General features: G+C 50.7%; 1 protein-coding gene across 1 annotated transcript; it reads right to left on the bottom strand.

Annotated features, from left to right (window-relative positions):
- Positions 1 to 916: 916 nt before the first annotated feature.
- LOC114694925 lies at positions 917 to 6,218 on the bottom strand. The gene is given in 8 exon segments (XM_037196922.1): positions 917 to 1,091; positions 1,436 to 2,744; positions 2,747 to 2,903; positions 2,905 to 3,080; positions 3,083 to 4,103; positions 4,106 to 5,310; positions 5,387 to 5,445; positions 5,587 to 6,218. Coding segments are annotated over 8 exon segments (4,734 nt in total).
- Positions 6,219 to 10,923: the final 4,705 nt, after the last annotated feature.

The raw sequence follows: 10,923 nt of genomic DNA, 5'->3' as shown, positions 1-10,923 counted from the left end.
TGACTTCTGTTCTGGGAGAACAGGGTTGGGGCCCACAGGAATGTTAACTGATTCTATCTTTTGTTTTACTTGGAAGGTGAATCCCCTGTCTGTTCCCGTCATATAGAACCTGACTCCCCAAGACCGTCCATCGGTCCATGAAGAGAACTTTGTGCCCTTCGGGGTGAAGGAAATGTTTAGTGAATCTTCTCCCTTCTGACTTCGTCCCACCCTGATGAGATCCCAACTGGAGCTAGGCTTCCAGTACACGTCCCCGGTCGTTTCACATCCCCATTTTGCACAAAAAAAAGATTCTAGTCCCCCACATTTGTAAGTCGTATCCCAGTCCCTTCCGTCCCTAGGGCATACATACAGCTGGGTCTGCTGCAGCTTCCTATAGGCTGACCGTGTTCGGCAGCCAGGTGAGTCGGCTATATGTTGTCCTTGGGCTGTAACCCCAGTCTGTATGGCCCGTTTCTTTTGAGACATAACATTGTTGTGGTCTGCATTTAGGACAGAGGGCCTATTGGTGTGGGTGTACTCAGGGATATCCCAGGTATCCAGCCTAGCGACTAGGTCGCATATCTTGGGAGTCAAGAAGGGCCACCATGTGTTAGGAGCGTGTTGAGCAGTCGTGGACCAGACTACGTCCCCAGTTTGGGAAATGACCTGCCAGGTAACTTTCTTAACCAGGTGGGGGCTCTCTGGTGATGCCCCTCCTAATGTCAGGAGGACTATTAGGGGATCAAGGGGACCCCCGGGTGAGTCTTATCTTTAGTGGGTTTGGAGAGCGTTGAACTTTCCATGTTGATGTCTTGGTGCTCTCAGCTTCGTCGGGTTCCTTGGCAGCCTTCACATGCGACGCGTGGACCCAAGCCGCTATCCCGTCAACCTTGAGTGCGGTGGGAGTAGTTAACAGGACGGTGTATGGTCCTTTCTACCTCGGCTCTAGGTTCTTGGATTGATGGCGTCGGACCCAGACAGAGTCCCCAATCTTGAATGGGTGAGGCACCACCGGGCGATTCAGTTGCTCCCGGTAGGCATCGGCCAGGGGTTTCCACACCGTCTTTTGTACCAGTTGGAGGGCTTGGAGGTGCGCCTCTAGGGTAGGGCTAGTGGCAAAAGAGGAGATATCAGGGTGAAAGAAATTTACAATTGGTGGGGGAGCCCCATACATAATCTCGAACGGGGTTAGGCCATGGGCCCAGGAGTATTCCGGGCTTGGTAAAGGGCTAGGGGGAGTAGGAGCACCCAATCTCTAGTGCCAGTTGCAAGTGTTAATTTGGTTAAAGTCTCCTTAATGGTTCTATTTGCACGTTCTACCTGTCCTGAGCTCTGGGGGCGGTATGCACAATGAAGTTTCCAATCAATCCCCAGTAGCCTGGCCACCTTCTGACTTACCTGGGAGATGAAGGCAGGCCCATTGTCTGACCCCAATATCTGGGGCATTCCATACCTGGGAAAAATTTCCTCCAGGAGTTTCTTGGTTACCACGTTAGCGGTCTCCTTCTTGGTAGGGAAGATCTCTATCCACTCTGAAAATGTGTCTACAAAAATCAGAAGGTATCTATATCCATACAGTCCGGGTTTTACCTCGGTGAAGTCAAGTTCCCAATGGACTCCGGGGCGGTGACCTCGCAGGCAGCTCCGTCTGCTCAGATGGCCTTTTCCTGGATTAACTTGGGCACAAGCAGGGCAGCTGGAAGTCACCTGTTGGAGGACCTGTTCCTGATTCAATAACACAGTGTCCAAAGCCTCATCAGCCAGAAGGGCCCTCATCTTGTTTTTGCTTAAATGGGTTAGCATGTGGAGAAACTTGAGCATGTATTTGGTATGGGAGGTTGGCATAACTAATTTGTTATCCATTATATAAGCTTGTCGCTCGGGGCTCCATTCCGCCCCCATTTTCTTTGCTAGTTCCTGGTCCTCCGGGCTGTAGGACATGGGGTCTCTTCTTGGTTGTTGGTCCTGCAAGACCAACAGCTGGTCGCCCCTAGGGGATTGTAAGGCGACTGTCCGGGCTTTCAGATCAGCCAGCCGATTTCCCCGTGCTATGACAGAGTCATCCTTTTGGTGCCCAGGACAATGTATAATGCTGAGCTGATGTGGGAGGAACAATGCCCTTAAGAGGTCTAAAATTTCTTTTTTGTTCTTAATTTCCTTACCCTCCGAGGTCAAAAGGCCTCTTCTTCTGTAGATTTCTCCATGTACATGGGCAGTGGGGAAGGCATATCTGCTGTCGGTATAGACCGTGAGTCTCTTACCTTCCGCCATCCGGAGGGCCTGGGTCAGCGCGATCAGCTCTGCTCTTTGGGCCGATGTTCCAGGCGGCAGCAGTGAGGCCCAAACTACCTCTGATTTGGTGGTAACGGCTGCTCTGGCCCTCCATTCTCCTTCTTGGAGGAAGCTGCTCCCATCCGTGAACCAGATAAAATCTGGGTTCGACAGTGGTTGATCTGTTAGGTCGGAGCGGGTGCCATGGGCCTCCACTAGAATCTGGAGGCAATTGTGCTCCTCGGATGGGTCTGGCAAGGGCAGCAGGGTTGCGGGGTTGAGGGAGACAACTGGTCCGAACACCACTCGGTCTGTGTCTAACAACAGAGCCTGGTAGTGGGTCATCCTGGAATTTGAGAGCCATCTATCTGGGGGCTGCCGGACCAGAGCTTCCACCGCATGGGAGGATAACACAGTTAATGGCTGTCCCAAAGTCAGTTTCCCTGCATCCTTGAGCAAAACAGCAATGGCGGCTACCATGCGCAGACAGGGGGCCATCCTGCAGCTACCGGGTCTAATTTCTTGGATAGATAAGCTACAGGTCTCTTCCATGGCCCCAGTCTCTGTACCAGTACTCCTTTTGCAAAGCCTGAGTTCTCGTCCACGAACAGTTCAAAAGGCTTAGTCAGCTCTGGTAGGCCAAGAGCGAGCTGGTGACTCAAGTAAGGTTCTCTTAATTCGTTGAAAGGCCTGTTGTTGCTCCTCTCCCCAGTGGAACATGGTCCCAGGCTTGGTGAGAGGATACAGGGGGGCAGCCATCTCAGCAAAACCTGGGATCCAGAGGCGGCAGTAGCCGGCTGTACCTAGGAACTCCCGCACCTGGCGGGGGTCCTTGGAGGGGGTATGGAGAGTATGGCCTCCTTCCTTGCTTTCGTGAGCCATCTCTGTCCTCCCTCTAGGGTGTAACCCAGGTAAATGACTTTGCTTTGACAAATCTGAGCCTTCTTGGCCGAAGCCCGATAGCCCTTCTGTCCCAGTTTAGCCAAAAGGGCCCGAGTGCCTCTCAGACATTCAGCCTGGGTTCTGGCTGCTAGGAGGAGGTCATCCACATATTGGAGCAAGATTAAGGCCGGATGTTCGACCCGGAACTCGGCTAGGTCTGAGTGTAAGGCTTCATCAAAGAGGGTCGGGCTGTTTTTAAACCCCTGGGGGAGCCGAGTCCAGGTCAACTGTCCTGAAAGCCCCATCTCTGGGTCTCTCCATTCAAAAGCAAACAGCAGTTGACTCTGGGGGTGCAATCTCAAACAGAAGAAGGCATCCTTCAAGTCCAGTATCGTATACCAAATGTGGGTTGGTGGAAGAGTGCTGAGGAGGTTGTAAGGGTTTGGCACCGTGGGGTGTATATCTTCAACCCGTTTATTAACCTCCCTCAGGTCTTGAACCGGTCTGTAATCCCCTGTCCCAGGTTTTTTTACAGGCAGGAGGGGGGTATTCCAAGGGGATCGACAGGGCACAAGTACCCCCTGGTCCAAAAGCCTCCGGATGTGTGGTTTAATGCCCTCGTGGGCTTCCCGGGACATAGGATACTGTTTGATTGAAACGGGAGTGGCGGAGGCTTTTAACTGAATAACAAGTGGGGGTTGGTCGTGAGCCAGCCCCAAGCCACCAGTCTCTGCCCATGCCGAGGGAAATTCCCTCAACCAGTCCTGCATTCCTTGTGGTGGCCCCTTAGAGGACTCAGATTCAAACAGGCGGTATTCCTCTTCCAGTTTTAGGGCTAGGACTTGTAGGGGGGTCCCTTTGGGTCCTGTAACCGTCGACCCCTTGTCATCAAAATAGATCTGAGCCTTGAGCTTAGTCAACAGGTCTCGGCCCAATAATGGGTGAGGGCAGTCGGGTATATGCAAAAAAAAGAGTGGGTTACCTGTCCAGATGCCAGCTGAACCTTTCTCTCGGTGGTCCATCGATACCTCCTGCTACCTGTGGCCCCCTGGACCAAAGCTGTACGGTCACTGAGAGAGCCTCTGGTATGGGTCAGGACTGAATGTTGAGCCCCAGTGTCCACCAGGAAGGTCACTGGCTGCCCCCCAATCTTGAGAGTTATCCTAGGCTGGGGGGGGGCGGGCTCCTGGCCTTGACCTCCCTAATCCTCCAGATTGAGGAGGTCCGTGGCCCTTGACTTAGGTCTCCGAGACCCTTGAGGCTTCTTTGGGCAGTCACGAGCCCAATGCCCTCTCTCTTTACAGTAAGCACACTGGTCTCTGTCAAGCGGTGTCCTTCTTTGATCTCTCGTCCTAACTCCCTCTCTAACCTGTCCCTGAGACACTACAGTGGCCAGGACTTTACTCATTTCCCTATGACGTTTCTTATCTCTCTCTTCTTGCCTCTGCCACATCCTCTCCTCCCGCTCTTCGGGAGTTTCTCTCTTATTAAACACTTTTTCTGCCTCTCTCAATAAATCTGACAAACTGAGTGAATGCAATCCTTCTAGTCTCTGTAACTTGGCCCTTATATCTGGACTTGACTGATAGATGAAAGACAAGATGACACCCGGCGCCTGTCCTGGATCTTCCGGATTGTACGGGGTATACATCCTATATGCCTCTCTAAGTCTTTCCAAGAACGCTGCCGGCGTCTCCTCCTTTCCCTGGGTCACATTCCTAACCTGGGCCAGATTGGTAGGGCGTCTAGCAGCCCCTCGGAGACCCGCCAAGAGCAACTGGCGATAGAGACGTAGGTGCTCCCTACCTTCTGGGGTCGCGAAGTCCCAGTTCGGGCGAGTGAGGGGAAAGGCTGCGTCAATGATATTAGGCAATTGGGTGGGTCTTCCATCGTCTCCTGGAACCTGCTTCCGAGCCTCCAGGAAGACTCGCTGCTTTTCCTCCACCGTCAGGAGGGTCTGCAGTAACTGCTGACAATCTTCCCAAGTGGGCTTGTGGGTCACTAAAATGGACTCAATCAGGTTAGTCAAGGCAACAGGGTCCTTAGAGAAAGGAGGATTATGTTGCTTCCAGTTATAGAGATCAGAAGCCGAAAACGGCCAGTATTGGAGCTGGTGATTAGGACCTTCCCTAAGGGGAAAGGCCCTGGATTCTTTGGCTGGTTCGTCGCGCTTTCCTCATAGGCGACCGGCAATTGGGGAGGGAGCCGGAGCCTCATCCTCCCTCTCTCTCCTTAGAGGCTGTTCAGGCACCTCTGTGGGGGCCGCCGGTCCCTCCGGTGCCCGATTCCCCGGGTATGGCGGTGGGTCCTCTGTCAGGAGGTTAATAAGAGGTGAATTGGGGTCTGGGGGGTGGACAGGAGCCTTAGGGGAATCCTTTCGTGGGAGAACAGGGTAAAGGGAGGAGGTAGGAGTGGCGGGAGGGAGCGATGGTGCTGTCGGGGCGCTGTAACCCTCGGGGCAGGGTGACTCGGCGTTCACGGGTGACGCCGCCCCTCCCGAGCCCCCTTCCCCAAACCGGGCCTCCCCAGCCGACCCAGAGCCGGGCGCGGTGCACCGCCACAGTGGAAGTGCGCTCGGCAGTGGCCAGTCGCCGGCCGGGGGCGGTCCCCGCCGACCCCATGCCCGCAGCCCCGCCCTGCGCGAGCGGCGGACGCTGGGAGAGGAAAAGACGCGCTGGTGGAGGGGTCGGGAGAAACAGGGAGTGGGAGGGATCCGCCGATCCGGCTTCCTCGGCCCGGGATTCGGCGAGAGCTGCTGCTGCCAGGGGGGCTGGAGGGGAGAGAAACGGCTTTAACCCATGGGGGGGTTCTGTCGCCAGGAGTCTCCACATGGCGATGTATGGGACCTGGTCCGGGTGGCCATGGGGACTCAGAGCGAAAACTTTTCCCTCCACCTGTGAAATAAGACTGAGGTTAAAGGTTCCCTCGCGAGGCCATCCTACATCCATTCTGACCCATTCGGCCTCGCAAAGAGTGATCCATTTTTTCTTCTTGACTACAACTCCCTCGTTGTTGGCTCGTGTCTTCACGTCTGACCAGTGGTCAAGCGTGAGGCTCAAGGGGGTGGTGACAGTCTGTCCCATGGCTGTTTCTAGGAGGAGAACGATTAAACAGAAAACAAAAAACGACAGACAAACACAAATAAGACTAACACGCGCTGCACGGCTTCGGTTCCAAACCGAAAGCAAAACCTCAGAAGGAGACTGCGAGGGTCCGGCCCCCTCGTCTCCGACCAACACAATGTATCCCTCAGATACGTGAGTGGCCCCGAAAAACCGTGCCCCAGAGGGGACTTCAAACTGTGCCCCAGAGGGGACTTCAGACCGTGCCCCAGAGGGGACTTCAGACCGTGCCCCAGAGGGGACTTCAGACCGTGCCCCAGAGGGGACTTCAGACACCCGTGGAACGTCTTCCAGGGTCACGGTGGGCGAAGTCCGAGCTTGTTAGCTCCTTCAGCCCCCACTGCCACAGACAGATTATCAGGCGCGCAGACAAACAGACAACACTCAGACAACACTCAGACAGGACAGGGATGACATATACCGAGGCCGGCCAGCTTACCTCCTGACAGTGGGTCGGTGGTCCCAGGGAGGGGTCTCTTTCCCCGTACGGGTCACCAAATGAAAGACCCCCAGGGAGATCTTCCTTCAGGAGAGACCCCAAACCCAAGGAACACACCGAAACCACAGATCAGATGCAAACAGCAAGAGGGTTTATTAGATACACAGGTACCCGGGCGAAGTCTCTCGGAGGACTTGCGCCCCTTCCTAGGGCAAAGGGGACTTTTTATAGGATCCCAGGGGCAGAGGCGCGGTTACAGAAGCGAGAAGCATAGTTACAGGGCTCTTATTGGTTGTTTCAAAGAAGGCCAGGGTGAACTTGGGGTCGTATTCTTAATTATCAGAAGTTTGATGTGTGGCTGACTTGGCCTTGCCCAGGGTATAGTGGGTGTTTTTCCAGCCCAGCTGCTTATTCCTCAAGGCCAGGGGGGCAGCCATAAAATATCCTGATTTGACTCAACTGTTTTTCTCCCAAGGCCGCCGACCACAGTTATCTCTCTCCCAAGGCCGGATGGCTGGCCATAGTTATCTCTCTCAAGGCCGGGTGGCCAGCCAGCCACAACTGTGAACTCCTGTTTTTCTGATTCCTTCAGAATGGCGTTTCTTAGGCCAAGTTATTGGGACGGGGGGGGGATTTTATTGGCCCAACGCCCCATGTCCTCATAATGGAGTGGGGGTCTTTCAATCCCTTTGTCTGAGGCCCCGACTCCAGGAGGCATTCCTGGGAACCAGCCAGTCATGTCTTCCAGAGAAGCAAGCAAGCCAGTGAAGCATTTCAGATTTACACCCTCCTGTTGTTGGAATCTAAGATGGTCTTTTAATAAAAGACCCAGAGCCAGATATCAGGGTGAAAGCTGGAAGATCAAGAAGCAGAATAACCAGCCACTAGTTGTTCCCTCTATGAAATCCTCAGCCTAAAGAGAGTGAGTTCCTGTTTCCTCATGCCTTATCTACCTTTCTCTGTCCTGCCATATTACTTCCTGAAATTAAAGGCCTGTATGCTTCCCAAGCAAAGGCATGAGATCTCAAGTGCTGGGATTAAAGGTATGTGCCACCACTGCCTGGCTCTGTGTTTAATCTAGTGGCTGGCTCTGTCCTCTGATCCTCAGGCAAGTTTATTAGGGTACACAATATATCACCACACTCTCCCTCTTCTTGTCCAATCCAGTCTCCTAGTCTCATCCCCCCCGCTCTGTAGCAGACTACTGGCTATGGCCTGTCCTCACACTCTGCCCCCATTCCCAGGGAACTTAGCTGATTCTGGTGGAATCTTCTGCTTTTGTCCCTCCTGTGGACCCTGTCAGTCCCCTCCCGTCTAGTCTATTCACATTCTGAAGTGTCTTAGTTAAGGTTTCTATTGCTATGAAGAGACATTGTGACCACAGCAACACTTCTAAGTGAAAATGTTTCATTGGAGCTGGCTTATGGTTCAGAGATTTAGTCCCATTATCATCATGGCAGGAAACATGGCAGCATGCAGGCAGACATGGTGCTGGAGGAGCTGAGAGTTCTACGTATTGATCCGCAGGCAGCAGGAAGAGACTGTGCCACACTGGATGTTGCTTGAGCATATGAGACCACAAAGCCCACCCTCACCATGATCTACTTCCTTCAGCAAGGTCACACCTACTCCAACAAGGCCACACCTCCTAATAGTGCCAATCCCTAGGGGCCAAGCATTCTAACACATGAGTCTATGGGGCCATATGGATGCCTATTCAAGGCACCACACTAAACTGCCAGTACTTAGAAACACATTGTGCCTGGAACCACCAGTGGACATACCTATTAGGAGCTCGGAAGCATTCCCTGCCAGCCACTCTCTAAGAGCCAGAGAGGGCATTAGAAAACAAGACACAAAATACCCACCGAACAAAGATGAGGCCAGACAGCATCACCTAGAATTACAATCTCTCCAAACCCAGATGCCTGTCTGCCAGCAATACAATCAATAACAGCAAGGAAAATGCATGCCGACTTGAGCCCAGCAACCCTACTACAGGCCCCTGAGAAATGCAGCATTACTGAAGATCAGGCCAAGGAACTTAACATAGCCGTTATGAAAGGCCATATGGCAAAGGACACCATCATCAGACACAGCGTCAGGACAAAGCGTCAGGCTACAAAATGGGAAAAAGAGTTAACCAGCTACACATCCATAGAGGCCTAATATCCAAAATATATAAAGAAAAAAAAGTCAAATATCAAGGAACAAAACATCCCAATTAAAATTTTTGGTACAGACCTCAACAGAGAATTCGCAAAAGAATGGCTCAAATGGCTGAGAAGCATTTAAAGAAATACTCAACATCCTTAGTCATCAGGGAAATGCAAATCAAACCTACATTGAGATTTCATTTTACACCAGTCAGAATGGCCAATACAAAACAACAACAACAACAAACAAAACAAAACAAAAAACAAATGACAGTTCATGCTGGTGAGGACGTGGAGTAAGGAGAATACTCGTCCATTGTTGCTGATGGTGCAAACTTGTACAGCCACTATGGGAATCAGTATGGGAGCTCCTCAGGAAGATGGGAAGTGACCAGATATACCACTCTTGGGTATACACTCAAAGGTTGCTTCGTCTTACTTCAGAGACACTTGCTTAACCATGTCCATTGCTGTCCACAATAGACAGAAATTGGAAACAACCTAGATGTCTGTAAATGGACAAATAATAGTTAAAGAAAATGTGGTATATTTGCACAACTGAATATTATTCCACCACTTAAAAAAATGAAATCATGAAATTCACGGGTAAATGGATTTAACTAAAAAGCATCACCCTGAGAAAGTTAACCCTGACCAGCTTGATTTCTCTGGTCTCAATGAGTTGTATAGCTGATGGCATTCTTTGGAGGTTCCTGTCTCATAATATCATATCAGGGCTTTGATAATAACAAACTATTATTTTATTTTATTTACATATTTATTCTCCTTTCTACCCTACTGATTTTACACATCCATTATGGCTTCCAGCTTCATGTTTTTTTGTGGGGTCCCTGAGTGTGTGGACAGTGGGTTTCTGCATCTTTCTCTGATCCTTGTGTCTTTTCTTGGCTTCTTTTCCTTCCGTTTGTGGGTTTTGGCCTTTTCTGATTTGTTTGTTTTTGTTTCATCTTGTTTTAGTATATTTTATGATTATCCTTAGAAGTCTGTTTTCTTTTTTTGTTTTTCTTGGGGTTTTGTTTTGTTTTGTTTTGTTTGTTTTTTTCGAGACAGGGTTTCTCTGTGTAGCTTTGCGCCTTTCCTGGAGCTCACTTGGTAGCCCAGGCTGGCCTCGAACTCACAGAGATCCGCCTGGCTCTGCCTCCCGAGTGCTGGGATTAAAGGCGTGTGCCACCACCGCCCGGCAATATAGAAAATTTTTAAATAAAATAATTTTTTTAAAGGAGACAGTTCTTTTCCCTGAATCTTACCTAGACTCCATTGTACTTAGAGTTGAAGCAAATCTGCTGCCCCAAACGCTTCCTCCTCCTCCCATCTCCTCCTTTTCTTTATATATTATATATTATATATAATATATATATATTATATATATATATATATAATTTTGCAATACCATTCAGTTCTACATATCAGCCATGGGTTCCCCTATTCTCCCCCCTCCCACACCCTCCCCTTACCCTCAGCCCACCCCCCATTCCCACTTCCTCCAGGACAAGTCCTCCCCCGAGGACTGCGATCAACCTGATAGACTCAGTCCAGGCAGGTCCAGTCCCTTCCTCCCAGACTGAGCCAAGTGTCCCTGCATAAGCTCCAGGTTTCAAACAACCAACTCATGCAATGAGCACAGGACTTGGTCCACTGCCTAGTTGCCTCCCAAACTGATCAAGCCAATCAACTGTCTCACCTATTCAGAGGGCCTGATCCAGCTGGGGGCCCTCAGCCTTTGGTTCATAGTTCATGTGTTTCCATTCATTTGGCTATTTTTTTTCAATAATTGAGTAAAACTAAAATTTATTATAAGCCACAGTCATCCTAGGGACCTCCATGCTATATATATAGCCTCTATGGTTCTATGGGTTGTAGTCTGATTGTTCTTTATTTTATATCTAGAATCCACCAATGAGTGAGTACATACCATTACTGTCTTTCTGGGTTTGGGTTACCTCACTCAGGATGATTTTTTCTAGTTCCATCCATTTGCCTGCAAATTTCATGCTTTCATTGTTTTTCTTTGCTGAGTAGTACTCCATTGTTTTGTGTTACGACTTTTTTG

The sequence above is a fragment of the Peromyscus leucopus genome, chromosome 19 (genome assembly GCF_004664715.2).
Source record: "Peromyscus leucopus breed LL Stock chromosome 19, UCI_PerLeu_2.1, whole genome shotgun sequence".
Taxonomy (NCBI): domain Eukaryota; kingdom Metazoa; phylum Chordata; class Mammalia; order Rodentia; family Cricetidae; genus Peromyscus; species Peromyscus leucopus.
The sequence above is the reverse complement of the archived record's forward strand: the minus strand, read 5'-3'. Positions and strand labels throughout refer to the sequence as shown.